Raw genomic sequence first — 19,049 nt, 5'->3', positions numbered from 1 at the left:
CAGTGTCAGATTGGATCTACATATTAGTTGGATTAGGAAGGAAATGAGGAGTGTGAACCGACATTATCATTCGTTAAACATTGAAAAATCTAAAGAAACAACGGACACATTTCTCTTAGAGAGGCTGGTAATATCTGCAAACAATTAGCAAGAAACCAAATCCAATGAACAACTTAGAATAAGTAAACGATATGAGAGGGGTCTTACAAATATCTCTGTCTTCGAACGAGGTTATAAAATGAACACCAACAATAGTAAAACAAGGGTAATGTCAAGTTAAATCAGGTGAAGGAATTAAATGAGTAAAGGTGACTAAAATAATTAAAAGATAACGAATGACAGCCGAAGGTGAGAGAATAGGAAATCCAAACTGTCTATGAAGCGAAGAGAATTACTGGAGAAGAAGACTTTGTTAGTAGCCGTTTTGTTGCCAGCTCCCCTAAAGATAGAATGTTATCGATCCCTTCTGACTTACTTGATCTTAAGTCCTCCAACGCTCTCTTAAATTCTCATTCTAATACTGGATCCCCTATTCCTTCTTAATCGGCTCCTGTTTCTTGTTCTATCACATCAGACAAATCTTCCCTCTCAGGGGCCTTCAGTCTACTCTTTCCACATATCCGCTTTCTCCCTGCATTTAACAATGGATTCCCAGTTGCAGTCTTAATGTTACCACCCTTCCTTTTAACTTCACCGAAGATTGTTTTGACTTTCCTATATGCTGAGTCAGTCCTTGCCCCATCATTTCTTTTTCGATTTCTCCACATTTTTCATGCAGGCGTTTCGTCTTAATTTCCCTGCACTTCCTTTCTTTCCACAGTGACTTGTGTTCCTGAATTTCCCTGAACATTTTCGTACTTCCTTCATTCATCGATGAACTGAAATATCTCTCCTGTTACCCATGGTTTCTTTGCAGTTACCTTCTTTGTACCTATGTTTTTCTTTCCAGCTTCTGTGTAGCGTCACACGGAACTGAAACATAAATGATAAGCAGTTCAGGCAAGAGAGAAAAGAAGCTTTTGAAATGTGACCTTCCAGAAGAATGTTGAAGATTAAAGTGACAGATCGAGTACGTAATGCTGAGCTGTTGAGTCAAATGAGGTAAAAATCAAATTCGTGGCACAGCTTGACTAAGAGAAGGGATTGAGTGATAGGAGACCATTTCCTGCGGTGTGGGATCTTCGTCAATTCGGCAATATAGGGAAATTCTGCGGGGGGGGGGGGGGGGGTCGGCGGGGGGGGGGGGGGGGTGAAAACTGTAGAGGGAGACCATGGAAAGAGTATAGTGAGCAGTTTCTAATAGATGTAGATTTCGGCAGAGATGAAGAGGGTTCCACAAGTTAGAGTAGTATGGAGAGGTGCATAAAACTACTATCGGGACTTCAGATCATAAGAGCGGGCCGCTGTGGCCGAGCGGTTTTAGGCGCTTCAATTTGGAACCGCTATGATCGCAGGTTCGAATCCTGCCTGGGGTATGAATGTGTGTGATGTCCTTAGGTTAGTTAGGTTTGAGTAGTCTGAAGTTCTAGGGGACTGATGAACTCAGATGTTAAGTACCTTAGTGCTCAGAGCCATTTGAACCATTTTCAGGCCATAAGAACAACACCACATCTATATTGAAGAATCCACCTTTAGGCGTGTAGCGGAGTTCTTTGGAGAACCGAAATCAGGAATGCAACATGACATATCAACTGTGCTACCAACAAACCCTGTCCCATGCCTAAACAGTTGCAACACCACACTCAGTCACACCTCACTTTTGGTGGGTAAAACACTACTGTCAAAATGTTCCACATATACCAACACGAAGAAACAATTACAGAAATATGGAACAATGTAATGTAAATATCCACAAAGAAGTCCGAAAGTCTGAAACTACTTCTGTACACAACAAAAAGTTGAAATGTAAGCAAAGAAACTAAGTGTAAGAGTTTTCCAACACACCAGGAAGTAGTGAAGAATACAAATAAACCTGTCATTTCCGAAAAGTGCCGTCAGAAACAGGCAACTATTTCTCAGCACCACGTGCCCCCTAGCGGGTGCCACGTCACGTAATCACCCATATCGTAACTATCACAATATGAGAACACCAATGGAAATGGTGATGTTCTTGTTTTACACATCTTTACATGTGTCAACCATTTGAAAATAACAAGCTATTGTGGCAAACGATTGTTTCTACTGAGATAATAAATGTAGTTACCAATGTACTATTGAGAAAATGACCATTGTAGCGGTATACCTTCATTGCTTTCCTAAGTAATTAACTAATCTGATGTGGAATGTTCTTGCCGTTACACATTACTTGGTCGGACAGGCGAACGGCGGTAGTTTCTCTTTTGAATTGTGGCAAATGGGGGGGGGGGGGGAGGATTACTTTGACCAATACATAATGGAAAGATCGAGCAATTCTCTCCTGTATCCGCCATAAAATTTTAGGAGGATGTTTACTTACCTCGTGTCTTCTAAAGTAATCTTGATGTCCCCTTCGGTTTTCTTCTCCGGCGGCCGCAGACTCCAAAATGGAGTAACGAGCAGAGAGTACCGGGATACTTCAACGCCACTACAATGGGAGTCTCAGCATAAAGATATGCCACCTCATTCCGTTGCCACAAATTTCTAAATCAGGAATACGAACTGCTATAACGATAAATACCTTCAGTCAGCCAAGCCCAGTAGGAAATTACCGCTCCCTCTACACGCTGCAGAACGACACTGCCCCTACTCACACCACCTTTCCCTTGCTTCGTGAACGTCTGCGGCTTTCTTTGAGGATAGGTCTACCAGTCTTGCGTGTTCGAAAATTTAGAGCAGCATAATGTTATATGTACTACATAAAACATGATAAAACGTGAGCTCAAATACGACAGAAATGCCATACCATTCGCTAGTTTCGCTGACTTGGAGCTGAAACACCGATCAAACACACAATCTAGACATCAGGCTATGTACAAGCCAGACTGTGACAAAAAAACTTCATTTGAAGATACACTATTGGCCATTAAAATTGCTACAACAAGAAGAAATGCAGATGATAAACGGGTATTCATTGGACAAATGTATTATACTAGAACTGACATGTGATTACATTTTCACGCAATTTCGGTGCATAGATCCTGAGAAATCAGTACCCAGAACAACCACCTCTGGCCATAATAACTGCCTTGATACGCCTGGACACTGCGTCAAACAGAGCTTGGATGGCGTGTACAGGTACAGCTGCCCATGCAGCTTCAACACGATACCATAGTTCAACAAGAGTAGTGACTGGCGTATTATGATGAGCCAGTTACTCGGCCACCATTGACCAGTCATTTTCAGTTGGTGAGAGATCTGGAAAATGTGCTGGCCAGGGCAGCAGTCGAACATTTCCTGTATCCAGAGAGGTAATAACAGGACATAACAAAATGCGGTCGTGCATTATCCTGCTGAAATGTAGGGTTTTGCAGGGATCGAAAGAAGGGTAGGGCCACGGGTCGTAACAAATCTGAAAAGTAACGTCCACTGTTCAAAGTGCCGTCAATGCGAACAAGAGGTGACCGTGACGTTTAACCAATGACACCCCATACCATCGCGCCGGGTGATACGCTAGTATAACGATGACGAATACACGCTTCCAATGTGGGTTCACCGCGATATCGCCAAACACAGATGCGACCATCATGATGCTGTAGACAGAACCTGGATTCATCCGAAAAAATGACCTTTTGCCATTCATGCACCCAGGTTCGTCGTTGAGTACACCGTCACAGGCGCTCCTGTCTGTGATGCAGCGCCTAGGGTAATCGCAGCCATGGCCTCCGAGCTGATAGTCCATGCTGTTTGCAAACGTCGTCGAACTGTTCGTGCACATAGTTGTTGTCTTGCAAAACGTTTCCATCTGTTGACTCAGGGATCGAGACGTAGCTGCACGATCCGTTACAGCCATGCGAATAAGATGCCAGTCATCTCGACTGCTAGTGATAAGAGGCCCCTCGGATCCAGCACGGCGTTCCGTATTACCCTCCTGAGCCCACCAAATCCATATTCTGCTAACAGTCACTGGATCTCGACCAACGCGAGCAGCGGTGTCGCGATAGGCTACAATTCGACCTTTATCAAAGTGGAAACGTGATGGTATGCATTTCTCCTCCTTACACGAAGCATCACAACAACGTTTCACCAGGCAACGCCAGTCAACTGCTGTTTCTGTATGAGAAATCGGTTGGAAAGTTTCCTCATGCCAGCACGTTGTAGGTGTCGCCACCGGCGCCAACCTTGTGCGAATGTTCTGAAAAGCTAATCATTTGCACATCGCAGCATCTTCTTCCTGTCGTTTAAATTTCGCGTCTGTAGCACGTCATCTTCGTGGTGTAGCAATTGTAACGGCCAGTAGTGTATAATGCGACAGTTACCTTCCTGGTCACAGCAAAACTGCAGTATTTGAGACATCACTAACAGCACACGCGGCCCATCAGATGTTTATCTTCTGCTAGTGACAGTTTTCCCGTCTGATAGATACACTATTACTTTTCCACAGACACCGAAATTGGGGGAACTTAATTTCACCTGATCACATCATGCATCCATATTCCTCTGGGCTAAGAGACGCAGTAAATATTCATAAGTTTCAAACTGGATCCCTACTAGAGCTATTCTGGTCCTATACAACATTAAACCTCAAACTGATAAGGCGACTAATGCCACTAACATGTTGTACACAGCCTTATTCCAGCCATTGGCAGATGTCATGTCGGAGGGTGCTGGGGCATGGCTGTACTGCAGAGGCGATAGAATTTTATTCACTATTGTTCAAAGCAGTACTTTTTAAGAACTGCTGATTAGTATATTGCCTCTCCCCCACCCCTCTCTGTCACAGTGCGTTGGTACCCTTCAGACTGTCCGCCCCCCTCCTATCGCCCATTATCTCCATTCTTCTTCTTCTTCTTCTTCTTCTTCTCCTCCTCCTCCTCCTCCTCCTCCTCCTCCTCCTCCTCTCCAAACCTCTCGCCCCCCCCCCCCTTTGGCCACCAGCAGCGTAACTCTGTCTCTGTCTGTCCATCTTTCCCTCCCCCCCCCCCCCTCTCTCTCTCTCTCTCTCTCTCTCTCTCTCTCTCTCTCTCTCTACATGAGGCTTTTCCCGACATGATGCGCATTAAAATAAGTAGTTGCATCTGTCCTCGGAGTTTATCATGGTTGCCTCCATCGATAAAAGTTTCCGTTTTCAAGCAATGTCACAGAATAAAATGCCCGATATTACGCCGTCAAGGGTAAAAATTGTTCCCTTCTAGAGCCAGCGGAAGTGGCGAAGCCGGCTCCATATTGTGTAACGACTAGGAAGATGGGGTGCCTCCAGGATACAAGATACGTTACGTCATCTTTAAAGACGACGCACGTGTATACTAGGTGTATACGGTGTCGCCTATGAATGCAGGGGCATTTTCTATTCGCACCTTTGCTTAGCGGTGTGCTGAGCACACGCAACGTAATGAACAAAAGGTGCTTAAAGGGAGCTGTGGCTGAACATTCCATGAAGAACGCAAACAAAACACAATTTAGAAACAGAAGCGTGTTCTTGTACACAGGTTGGGGCCACTGCTCGTGTCATGAGCGGTGGATAGGAGACTGATGGCGTTAGCTGATTGCTTTCCTTATACACTCACTCAGCATTAGCATCATAAGTAGCGAAACTTCCTGCAATTTTAAAACTGTGTGCAGGACCGAGACTCGAACTTTGGACCTTTGCCTTTCGCGGGCAAGTGCTCTACCAACTGAGCTATGGATAATAACATTTATAAAGTATTCGTTACTCATGATATGAGGAAGACATCATGTGCTTACATGTATGGCCTGTCTAGGAAACTTTTGTGCTTAAGAACGAAGTTTAATCGCCTAAAAAGAACTTTGGGGTGGGAAGGATAATATGAAGCCAACATCGTCATTATTATGACTAGGTCTAAAAAAATTTTTTTGAGACGTAAATGTTAAGCATTTGCTTAGCTATGGTTACAACACATGAACATCCTATTGACTCAGCACACAAATGGTCATGAATGAACTTACGATCAAGTCTACATCTAATCTGTAAGATCCGGCAATAAGGGCCATATAAACTAGATGGTCATTATTCATGATTAGTATATTTGACCTGAAATGGTATAGAACCAAGTCAAAATTAAGTGACGCACATGCCTGATTGAGCTTCATGGTTACTTCTACTTTAACATATATATATTAAAACAGCTTTGAGTTACGTTAGCTACATCGCCAGTATTACCAGTCACATCTCGGAAATTGTCATGAGATACGGTATCATCCAGCTTTTACAGTCACGTTCTTGTCCCACTCCTATTGTCTCTCTCAGCCTTCTCAAAATGAATATCTGTACACGCTCCCCAGATTGGCGTGTCAATCACATAATAGGAGAAATATTGAAAACTAACATACAGTACAAATAACAGAACACAGGACTGTCTTACGATCAATGACATACGCACAGACAAATCTAACAGAGGTGTTATTCACGAGGTAATCTGTAGACCTTTTCAGTCTACGTACATAAGCCTAAATATCGAATTTCAAATTGACGTGTTCTGAACACCACGCAGCAGAACCGTGTGTTTGCACGTCACGTCTCAAGAGAAAAAAACTCATCATACAAAAATATGGCCATTGAGCCGATGTTCCTCAGAGAAAGACATAATCTTGCGCAAACACTGAATATAGAAGTACTATTTGATGGCACGAAAGAATCTATACGAAAGCCTTCTACAAAAACGACGGACTTTTTGCCAAAACTGGCTGTAATCAATCTTTGGCGTGGAGATTATGCAACAAATAACAGCACTTTGTCACTCCAGTACTGGTCTGCTTACTCGTGTTATTAGCCGTCTTGACTTTCAAACTTCTGCAAATCGTACTGTAATTCATGGCATGCTCTACATACGAGATTTGGCCATTATTTTAGTGACAGATGTGATGCTGTGGGCTAAACTGTTTTAACCCTGTAAGTATTCAGATATATTTTGCACTTCGTTGGAAAAGATTTTTTAACATGTCCTATCTACAACACGTATTTCTTGTGACTTGAGATAGAATCCGTGAAGATGTTCTGTGACTGAAAGCGGTCGATATTTGGGTTTTAAATAAAAAAGGAGCTGATGTTCAAACGTGCATTTCATACATTAACTAACTGCTGTTGATAGTCACTTCCCAAAAATGTTCACTACGTATTACGACTGAGCACGTCACCAGCTTACAACAGAGCTCCGAGATCCAGACTGTCGATATGCATTTGAGGGCAAACACATTGCAATAACAACTGTACCAAGTTGCCTCAGTTCAAGTAAAGGCAGGCTTCAACCTGTCTCCTCATCATCCCTTGCTTTCCGGAGTTCAAAAGCACTGTGTACAAGACTAGCAAATGCCAAAATTTCTAAATATAAGTCTCCCCCGCGCCCCACCCCTAAAAAAAAGTAGTAAGTCATTCACCACGTTGAAATAACGAGACCTTGGAGGCCACTGAATTGGCGAGGCATGACCAATACACCTGTTGTCGAAACGCAGTTTGCAAGTACTTAGCTGTCCTGAATAATGATCCAATCAAACGAGAGCAGTTTACCAATATACATTTTACTTCTCAGTTGCAGTGTTTTGGAAATAAACGTTGCTTTAGACATTAAGAGTTTACTAACATTGACATGACTGCGGTCGTCCATATCGGGGAAACCACTGGTTTCTCATATCTATGTTTTTAAGAATTACATGCTTGTTTCACTGTAAGTCCCCTCATTTTGTCTGTGCCTGTAATGGTGAAACACCGTGTACAGCTGCTCTACAGGTATTAAAAGATAGCTGGATAAGCTTCCGTTTGTTTATGCCTGTTCTAAGCAAGTTTAAACACACATCTACCCGTTTCAGTGTTAGGAAATCGGCGCACACACACACACACACACGAAAACTACCATTCAGCGAGCGAGACAGTACTACAGCTGTGGGATAAGACCTCAGTTCGCAACTAATTAGAATATATTCGTGTTTCAGTTCCATGCCACTTATTCCATTGGAAGAAATAACAAAGCACATCAAAATAAGTCGTTATAAAGAATCGGGAAAACTCGGAAAATAAAAAGGCAAAGCACACACCACGATTGAAACACTTTATACAAAAAATACACAATGAAGCGCCAAAGGAACAAGTATACGCGTTCATATTCAAGTACGGACATTTGTAAAGAGACAGAATACGGTGCTGCAGACGGCAACGCCTATACACGATAACAAGTGTCTGATGTAGTTTCTGCTCGGTAACTGCTGCCACGATGGCAGGTTACCAAGATTTAAGTGACTTTGAATGTGGTGCTATAGTGGGCGGACGAGCCATGGGACACAGCATCTCAGAGGTAGCGAGGAAGTGGGAATTTTCCCATAAGACCATTTCACGAATGTACCGTCAATATCAGGAATCTGGTAAAACATCAATTCTCCTACATCGCTGTGGCTTGAAAAAAATCCTGTAAGTCAGCCCAGCAGCAATGTCTGCATCAAAGGTTTCGAATACTCGCACAGGCGCACACGTATTGCCTGCCGGGATACTAATCGACGACTGCCTATTATAAACTGTTCCCAAGGCTCATTTGAACACTGCCTAGTTGAGGCCCATTTGAACTCTACTTACTTCTGATAAACTGAAATAAGCATAGTAAAAACATGTGGTCATCATGCATATGAACGCTAGTCTTCCTTAAAGGTCCGTTTATTGTTGACCATCTCATTCTACTCATGATTTAAAATGTAACTGATATTTTTATTTACACTTCTAGCACTAATTTACAGTTACTGGAATTATAATTACAAACCTGTCAGTGTGGACAACGTCGACAGCATAGCTGGGATCCGTGACAAACATTTAAACAGTAAATGTAAGTAATCAAAGTATAGCTCTTCACATCAAGCCTAGTAGGTAAATCACCGCAACCTCTACACGCTCCAGAACGACACTGCTTCTACTGATTCCACCTAATCATGCTTCGTGACCGTCTGTGGCTTTCTGCAGGGATAGGTCTACCAATCTTGCCTGTTCGCCAATTTAGAGCAGCATAAGCTTATATGTACTACATAATAAAACACGATAAAACGTGAGCTGAAATATGACAGAAATGCCACATCATTCGCCAGTTTCGCTGACTTAGAACTGAAACACCGGCCACACACATAATCTAGACATCAGCCTGTGTAGAAGTCAGCCTGTAATAAAAAAACTTCGTTTGAAAATATAAGGCGACAGTCACCTTCCTGGTCACATCAAAACTGCAGTATTAGAACCTTCACTAGTCGCACACACAGCCCAGTAGATGTTTATCTTCTGTTAGTGGCAGTTTTCCTGTCTGATAGATACAGCATTACTTTTTCCTAGACACCGAAATTGGGGAAACTTAAATTCACCTGATCACGTCATGCTTCCATATTCACCTGGGCTGACAAAGTAAATATTCATGCTAAGTTTCAAAGCTGGATGCCTACTAGAGTTATTGTGGCTGTACACAACATTACACCTCAAATTTATAACTTGACTAATAACACGAAAATGTTGTACACAGCCTTATTCCGGACATTGGCAGCTGTCATGTCGGAGGGTGCTGGGGCGTGGCTGTACTTCAGTGGCGATAGTCTTATTCCCTGTTGTACAAAGCAGTACTTCTTAAGAACTGCTGATTAGTCTAGTGGTCGTCCCCCACCCCTCTCTGTCACCACCCATTGGTAAACTTCGAACAATCCACCCCCTACTATCTCCCATTGTCTCCAATCCTCTTGTCATCCCTCTCTCTCTCCTCTGCCCCCTCCCCCCCCCCCCGCCCTCCCCCACCGTAACTCTCGCTCTCTGTCTGTCCTTTTCTTATTCTGTGTCTGTCTACACAATGCGTTTAAAGACATGATGCACATTAAAATAAGTAGTTGTGTTTGTCCTCCGAGTTTTTCACGGTTGCCTCCATCGATATACTTTTCTGTTTTCAAGCGATATCACTTCGATTAAAATGCCCGAGATTACGACAGAAGTGTCTATGCCGTTGCCGTCAACAGTAATAATTGTTCCCTGCTGGAGTCGGCTGAACAGGCGAATCCGACTACATTTTTTCCATATTGTGGAACAACGAGCAGAAAGATTGAGTGCTAGTTGCCGAAACATGGACTGAGACCAGTGTTCTGGTGCACCTCCAGGATACAAACTACGTTACGTCCCTTTAAAGACGACGCACGTCCTCGAAAATTAGGTGCGTACAGTGTCGCCTACGAATGTAGGAGCATTTTCTATTAGCACCTTTGCTTAGTGTTGTACTGAGCATATGCGGCGTGTAAAACAAGTGGTGATTAAAGGTGGCCTTAGCTGAACATTCCATGAAGAACGTAAACGGAGCACAATTTATAAACAAAGGCGTATTCTTGTACACAGGTTGGGTCCACTGCTCGTGTCATGGGTGGTGGATAGGAGACTGATGGCGTTAGCTGATTGCTCTCCTTAGACGCTCACTCAGCATCAGCATTAGCGCCAGAAGAATTGTTCCTCTTGTGAGTCATCCTTTCGTCCGTGCTACTGGGGGACCGAGGTGAGAATAAACGATCGTAATCGAGACCAGTCGTCCACTGCAGGGCATGGGGCTGGGCTCCGAATTCTGAATGGCAACAAAGACAGATGCTTGTCAACTATAGGAGGTCGGGAGCGACAGTTTCAAACGTTGCGCCGTCCTGTCGCAGCACTTCTTGACTCATCCGGCATCGTGGTGGGCTGCAGCTGTTATCAGCTGCTCGACTGACCTTCCCGAGCATGCATCACTACGACCCGCTCTGGAAAGTTCCACGCGTTGCAATAGCGCCTATACAAACGGCATGTCGTCCCTTCCCTGTAAAACAGTGGGATTTTTTCCTGTCGAAGATGGCTGAAGTGGTTTAATCGAAGTCATGTGGCTTGAAAACCTAGAAGATTTGATTCAAATAGTTGCACTGACAAGCATAGCTCCAGAGTAGCGTCATGTTTTCCCTGTCACACGAGACTGTTTGTCAAGCGACATTTATTTGTTAACTGGTTTACTATTACAACTGGCCAATACGCTTAGCGTTTTACACCATTACTCTATGTCACACCATCAGATTGTTTAACAATTTTGATACCAGTTGCGGACAATGAAAGCCAGATCGGGAAGTATAGTAATATCAATTCTGTATAGCACAAACCTAGATGTTTAGTTGTTAATTTGGCCACTAAACATCAGTCTGGAATTCCAAACATGCAGAAATGAAACCAAAAACCACTTATTTGTTTATTTATAATGTAGTTATCATTTCTGGTTATGTTTTATACACTCCTGGAAATGGAAAACAGAACACATTGACACCGGTGTGTCAGACCCACCATACTTGCTCCGGACACTGCGAGAGGGCTGTACAAGCAATGATCACACGCACGACACAGCGGACACACCAGGAACCGCGGTGTTGGCCGTCGAATGGCGCTAGCTGCGCAGCACTTGTGCACCGCTGCCGTCAGTGTCAGCCAGTTTGCCGTGGCATACGGAGCTCCATCGCAGTCTTTAACACTGGTAGCATGCCGCGACAGCGTGGACGTGAACCGTATGTGCAGTTGACGGACTTTGAGCGAGGGTGTATAGTGGGCATGCGGGAGGCCGGATGGACGTACCGCCGAATTGCTCAACACGTGGGGCGTGAGGTCTCCACAGTACATCGATGTTGTCGCCAGTGGTCGGCGGAAAGTGCACGTGCCCGTCGACCTGGGACCGGACCGCAGCGACGCATGGATGCACGCCAAGACCGTAGGATCCTACGCAGTGCCGTAGGGAACCGCACCGCCACTTCCCAGCAAATTAGGGACACTGTTGCTCCTGGGGTATCGGCGAGGACCATTCGCAACCGTCTCCATGAAGCTGGCCTACGGTCCCGCACACCGTTAGGCCGTCTTCCGCTCACGCCCCAACATCGTGCAGCCCGCCTCCAGTGGTGTCGCGACAGGCGTGAATGGAGGGACGAATGGAGACGTGTCGTCTTCAGCGATGAGAATCGCTTCTGCCTTGGTGCCAATGATGGTCGTATGCGTATTTGGCGCCGTGCAGGTGAGCGCCACAATCAGGACTGCATACGACCGAGGCACACAGGGCCAACACCCGGCATCATGGTGTGGGGAGCGATCTCCTACACTGGCCGTACACCTCTGGTGATCGTCGAGGGGACACTGAATAGTGCACCGTACATCCAAACCGTCATCGAACCCATCGTTCTACCATTCCTAGACCGGCAAGGGAACTTGCTGTTCCAACAGGACAATGCACGTCCGCATGTATCCCGTGCCACCCAACGTGCTCTAGAAGGTGTAAGTCAACTACCCTGGCCAGCAAGATCTCCGGATCTGTCCCCTATTGAGCATGTTTGGGACTGGATGAAGCGTCGTCTCACGCGGTCTGCACGTCCAGCACGATCGCTGGTCCAACTGAGGCGCCAGGTGGAAATGGCATGGCAAGCCGTTCCACAGGACTACATCCAGCATCTCTACGATCGTCTCCATGGGAGAATAGCAGCCTGCATTGCTGCGAAAGGTGGATATACACTGTACTAGTGCCGACATTGTGCATGCTCTGTTGCCTGTGTCTATGTGCCTGTGGTTCTGTCAGTGTGATCATGTGATGTATCTGACCCCAGGAATGTGTCAATAAAGTTTCCCCTTCCTGGGACAATGAATTCACGGTGTTCTTATTTCAATTTCCAGGAGTGTATGTATCAAATGTACTATCACAAGCGTTGTTTCGTTTCCATGCACAGCAATACGGTGAATCTATCCATAGCCACAGGATGTAAGAAATCACTGACTCTAACAGGACTGACTAATAAACTGCAGTTTTTATGAAAAATTCAGAAATTCATACACTAGATTGACTATCTTTACGACGGTGAAGGCAGCCAATCTTTCCATATAAGGGGCATCTGTAACGATACCTGAACAGACGTAGCAAAGCAATGTTGCTTGGATTCAAATAACAACTCCAGTTGCTTTTTTTTTTACTTACGGTCACTATTACCGGCTTCTGCCGTTACCAAGTGGTAATTTGTGTAGTGTCATGTACGAGGACTATGCCAAAAGCTTTTAGCAGAATGTGTGAAAAAAATTATTTGCAGAAAAACTTCTACAACTTTTCAAAATACTCTCCATTAGCATGTATACATTTCTCCATTCACTGAAACCACTTAGAAAATGTCAGTCCAACCTTCTTTTGGGATGTCACTTAGTGCACTCTTGTACGCTGCAATGGCCTCTTCATCTGATGACAACTGCTGCCCTCGAATTTTTTCCTTAGTTTAGGGAACAGAAAGAAGTCACAGGAGGCCAGATCAGGTGAATACAGGGGATTGGGTAACACTTCCACTTTTTCCTTCTCCAGAAAGTCCATCGTTCTGGCAACCCTGTGCGCAGATGCATTGTGATGTAGCAGAAGGTGCCCACTCTTGGACTTTGGATGCTGTGACTTCCATGTGGCGATGACTTTTGGAAGACAATCGTTCGTGTACCATTCAGCATTGACTGTACGACGTGTGTCCAAGGTCACAGAGGTGAGACGCCTGATCTTTGTGAAAAAAGTTGCCACCATCTTTTTTCCAGAGCTCCGACTTCATCGAACATTTGTGGATGGTTCCTCCTCTGGAAAGCACCACACAGAAGACTGTCGCTTCGTTTCAGGATCATAATGGTAGACCCACGTTTCATCACCTGTGACGATATTGTTGGTGTCTTGGGACTTCCCTCCATTGAATTTTTCGAACATGAAACGACACCAGTCCACTCTCGCCTCCTTTTGGCTTTCTGTCAGGGAATGTGGCACCCAACGGGCACATCTCTAAGTAAAACGATGGTCTGTGCTGCTGTTGATCCAATATTTAGGGTCCCTTCAGTGTCACAAAATGTAAGATATTGATACTGTGAGGGAAATGATCAAAGAAGATCCACGTTTTCAGGAGTCACAGCTGTTGCTGGCCGACCGGGACGAGGTTCATTTTCAATTGACTGCCAACGCCTCGAAAACTTGCGAAACCAATTTCTAACTGTGGCCCTAGAAGGGGAAGCTTCACCAAAAACATGCAGCAAAGAAGAATAGCATTCTTCGGCACTTAAACCCTTTTTATAATCGTGAAAAATCATGGCGCGAAAGTCGCGGCGCAACAGCTTCATCCTACACCGTCTCTGACTCAGCACTGCCTGTGCTTTCTTACCACGATGTGAAGGGGATCACCGCTAACCAGGGGCTGCGTACGCACGTCCCAAGGTCGAAAAACATCGCTCTTTCGAATGAAAGCGACCCCATCGTCCTCCGCCTTACGGTTTATGGGCTGCTAAAAACTTTCGGGATAGCCCTCGTACTGCTATTGTACCTGATTCTAGGTAATTACTACAGTTTTGGGCTCTCTGGGAGAACCTTGCAAGTGAGTGCCTATAGGCGTAGTCTGTATGTGTGTGCGGTGTGCGAGAGAGTGTGTGAATACCCTTCGCGAACGTTGGCGGAAGTTGCCGAAGATCACCAGCGTGTCCTCGCTCAGTGAGACAAGCCAGTGAGCTTCTCGATGTGGGAAGGCACACCTGATGAGCTTGGGCACATGATTGCAGATATCACGCGATTGCTCTCACTTTCCCATAGCCTGCAAGTGTGACGTGCGCATGTGTCATGCCCTTCGCTTCTCTCCTCTGTTGGGCAACGTTTATTTAACTCACAAATGACGAAAACAGATTAAAATTATCATTCGGTTCTCTTCCGTAATAGAGCGGTTCTAGGCGCTACAGTCTGGAACCGCGCGACCGCTACAGTGGCAGGTTCGAATCCTGCCTCGGGCATGGAAGTGTCTAATGTCCTTAGGTTCATTAGGTTTATGCAGTTCTAAGTTCTTGGGGACTGATGACCTCAGAAGTTAAGTACCATAGTGCTCAGAGCCATTTGAACAATCTTCCGTAATAAATGAAAATGTTTGTTCGAAATATTACACATTTGAAGAAGGAACCTTATCAATAGCAGATAAATTTGAAACCAGAGACATATTGCGATCCAGTTCTGTCTCACTCTCTCACTCTCTCTCTCTCTCTCTCTCTCTCACACACACACACACACACACACACAGCCAGAGATTACTGCGACAGGAGCCAAGATCTTGAGGCAGTAAGCTAAGTTCCCATGTGAGCGTCGTGGACACATGCACGGAGCGGAGGCCTAGCTGCGAGGCACCGCTACGGGAAATGCGGTAGGCAGCAAACAGTCGCGGCGGCGGCGGCGGCGGCGGCGGGCTGCGGACAGCCTCGTCTGTGCGGACTCTGCCATTAGAAGTCATGTGTAGTTAATATTCGGATAATCTCTGTTAACACGGTCTGACGACTGGAGGACTAAAAATCCAGGCAAAAACGCGCATAGTGTATCCATAACCATTAAATATCTAATAATGACCAGAATTCCGGAAGTCAACTAGTCTTCCTTTTAAAAGAATGCTCAGGAGAGGGTTATCAAGCAAGAGGACGGAAAACAATAAAGTTCTAACAATCCAAACATGCAATGTTGAACGTGTGAAAGAGAGATTGCTTTGATAAAGTTAGACAGTATGTATTAGTACAGTACGGTGGAAAGAGGAAAGAGAATGCTGGTCAGATAAGTACAGGGTAACAACAATAGCAGCAGTGAATGGTACAGTAGGTGGCGGGATTCTTTCAAATAGGGAGTTAGATTATAGGATAAGCTACAGTGAATTATATAGCGTCTGAATTATTATTATGAGGTCTAAAAACCCACCAACAGTCACCATCACAGGACTGGTTAACATGCCCACATCACAAAGGAACGTTCAGAAAATAAAGAGAGTTTATGTGGAAACTGAGTGAACAAAGATGAAAATCACAGCTGGTAGGAAAGGTGCAATAAGAGGGCAGACTCGATGAAATGAAGTGAACATTGTGTAAGGTAAGTTCAATGGCCTAAAGAAACGTTTAGAGTAGTTAAACAGACGGACGGTGCAATACAATAAAGAACATGTTAATTAATAGATGAGAGGGCATTATAGATATAGTGTAAGTGAATGTGAATGGAAAGTGTGCGGCTCAGGATATACTCGATGTTGAGGGTAAAAGAAGAAAGAAAATAGAAGAATTTTACTAGTGAAGTAGTACTCCAGCGATAAAGCTTGCTAGGATTTAAACGAAAAGGAAATGCATAGAGAACCGTCAGGATAAATGAGAGTAAGATGTAAAGATACTGAGAACGATATGGTCGTAGAAAAAATTCAAATAGTGTTCATGAAGACTCAGCTTCAGAAAACTAAACAGTAAAGCTTCTAACCTACGAGATGCAGACGGAACACAACTATTAAACGCAAAAAAGAAAGATAGGCAGATGACTGGCACACAGAAGAGAAAATACGACAGAGTGAATTGCCACAAAGAATTATAGAAGAAGAGGAGGTTAATCTTGAAGAAATTTGTAAGCCAGAAATGTAGTCAGATTTTGACAGAGCAGTGAATAATCTCAACTCAGACAAGTCAGCAGTAAAATTTGTCATCATAACCAACATTGGGAACGCACATAAATGCCCATAGCTTTTTTCATTCTACACTGGTATCAAATAAAGTATTCATTCCGCTATTCGAAATGCTAATCATAGTGCTACAGGCGTAATTATAATTATATAGCTACGTTTTCAATTCAGTCCTACGTGCTTAAATGGACAGTTGTCAGTTCCGAAAGGATGCTAAAATTTCCCCATATCGCTACCGCATCGTTAGCTACTTAATGCATGATAATCAGGAAGTTTAAACAGTTCGTCACATATCATAAAGGTCTTGTTTGTATGCGGGTCGACAGCCTCGATGTATTTGGTAAAAGGCCATACCGTTTGTTATAGGATGAGAATTTTATCGTTTATTTGCTGCTGTATTTGTCACTTCCGACAGGGAGCTTATTTTCAAGCACATGAATGACATCGCTAAGCGTCATGTTCTCCTTGATGAGATCATAAACAAGTATGTGCTGGTATATCAGAAAGAGTAATGAAGATTCTGTCAGGGTCTTGGCTCGTGTCCCAGTGAGGACAAATTTCTTAATGTTAAACGTTGACTTTACTTCTCTAATGCTGTACTGTCACAGAACTCCGGCGAAGTTTACATTACTTCTACTAGGATATATATTAAAACAGTGCTCTCCGCTTTGAGTTACGTTAGCTACATCGCCAGTACTGTCAATCACATCTCGGAAATTGTCATGAGATACGGTATCATCCAGCGTTTACAGACATGTCCTTGTTCCACTCCTATTGTTTCCCTCAGCCTTCTCAAAATGAATATCTGTACACGCTCGCCAGATTGACATGTCAACAACCCGCTCTATGAAGCTGTTCTGCAGGTACGAACATGCGAAACAGCCTAGTGCACTAATGCATAACTGAAGAAGGTGTGATTCTGAAGTCTGTGCTAATATTCTCAACTAGTTTCGTTGTTTCGAATTATCAGATGCTGGACAAAACTCCAAATATATGTTGAGAGTCCCATACACGGATGATACGCAAAAAATTGATCTTCAATTTACATGCTACATAATCCACCAGAAGACAGAAACGAGCAGAGACAAAACAGGTCGTGGTAAAGAATTAGAAAGCCAAGAGAAGGTAAACGCAGAGATCGCAAGAGAACTGAACTAAAATAGTACATAGCACACTAACACTAATCACGTAATAGGGGAAATATTGAAAACTAACATACAATACAAATAACAGAACACAGGACTGTCTTATGAGCAATGACATACGCACGGACAAATCTAACAAAGGTGTTATTCACGTGGTAATCTGTAGCCCTTTTCAGTCTACATACATATGCCACATATACAGAATTTCAAATTGAAGTGTTCTGAACACCACGCATCAGAACCGTGTCTTTGCAGGTCACGTCTCAAGAGAAGAAAACCATCATACAGCTATTGAGCCGACGTTCCTCGAGAAAGAAATAATGTTGCGCAAACGCTGAAGACAGAAGTACTACTTGACTGCACGAAAGAAACTGTACGAACCCCCTACAAAAACGACGGACTTTTTGCCAAAACGAGTTGTAATCAAACTTTGGCGTGAGGATTGTGCAACAAATAATAGCACTACTCAGAAAGAGTTTGTAAGCATTACCGAAAATAGCTGTGTATTTACTGAATATTACGTGCGAGAGCATATTTTGTTTCCCTAGATCAAATTATGTTCTATTAGGTACACGAATCGTTGAGTAACGGCTTTGTCGGTTATTTCGGATCATGTCAAAAAAAATAAAAAAAACCATAGTACCTCTAAACATTACCACTGTTGCAGGTGGGGTTTTATACACTAAGACATCATAATGAGTTACTTATCAGCTGACAATAGATTTTCGGAAATTCTGAAGGATTAATGGGAGATCTGATGATGAATGTGAAATTGATGATGAGTTCACTAGGAAGGAAATCTTAGAAGAATATGAATGAGGGAGGAAGTGCCAGTGGCTAACTGGAAGAAACCACCTTGTTATTCGCCAGAAGTGATTATGAATAAGTACAAAATGGAGTAAACTTGAATCACTTCGTCCAGACGGAGTCTCTAAACCTGATTCGCCAAAATAATAGGTGGATGCAATACTACCGCCGTACGGCACCTTACATCGCTGCCAGAAAATGACGCGAGCGCGACGTTCCTTGAAAGGCTATTTCACCAGTGGAAATACAGGTAGAAGTATCTTTTTACTCACCATATTCATCTTCAGGTAGCTCACAAAATATAAAATCAAAAAGAACGTAAAGGTGCAGCGCACAAAGCTTCCTAATCACGTTCACAGGATTAAAAGAAACCGTTAGTTAACATTCTTTGCGTCATATATATACAGAAAGATAAGGGAAAGATAAGATGTCCACCGGGCTCCGATGTTTTCCCGATACGATGTATTAGACATATAAAATGCATGTTTGACCATCAGCTGCTTTTTTATTTAAAGCTCAAATATCGGCCGGTTTGTCACAGACCATCTCCACGGA

At 43.9% G+C, this 19,049-nt stretch overlaps 1 protein-coding gene across 1 annotated transcript in view; it reads right to left on the bottom strand.

Moving 5' to 3' along the window:
• Positions 1-18,839, bottom strand: part of LOC126282006 (uncharacterized) — a 33,824-nt gene extending 14,985 nt beyond the window's left edge. The window contains exon 1 of the mRNA XM_049981398.1: positions 18,767-18,839. Coding sequence (XP_049837355.1) covers positions 18,767-18,775 — 9 coding nt within the window. The 5' untranslated portion in view covers positions 18,776-18,839. The remainder of the gene's footprint in view (positions 1-18,766) is intronic.
• Positions 18,840-19,049: the final 210 nt, after the last annotated feature.

The sequence above is a fragment of the Schistocerca gregaria genome, chromosome 7, assembly GCF_023897955.1.
Source record: "Schistocerca gregaria isolate iqSchGreg1 chromosome 7, iqSchGreg1.2, whole genome shotgun sequence".
Taxonomy (NCBI): domain Eukaryota; kingdom Metazoa; phylum Arthropoda; class Insecta; order Orthoptera; family Acrididae; genus Schistocerca; species Schistocerca gregaria.
Note: the sequence above shows the minus strand (reverse complement) of the source record. Positions and strands in the feature narration are given on the sequence as shown.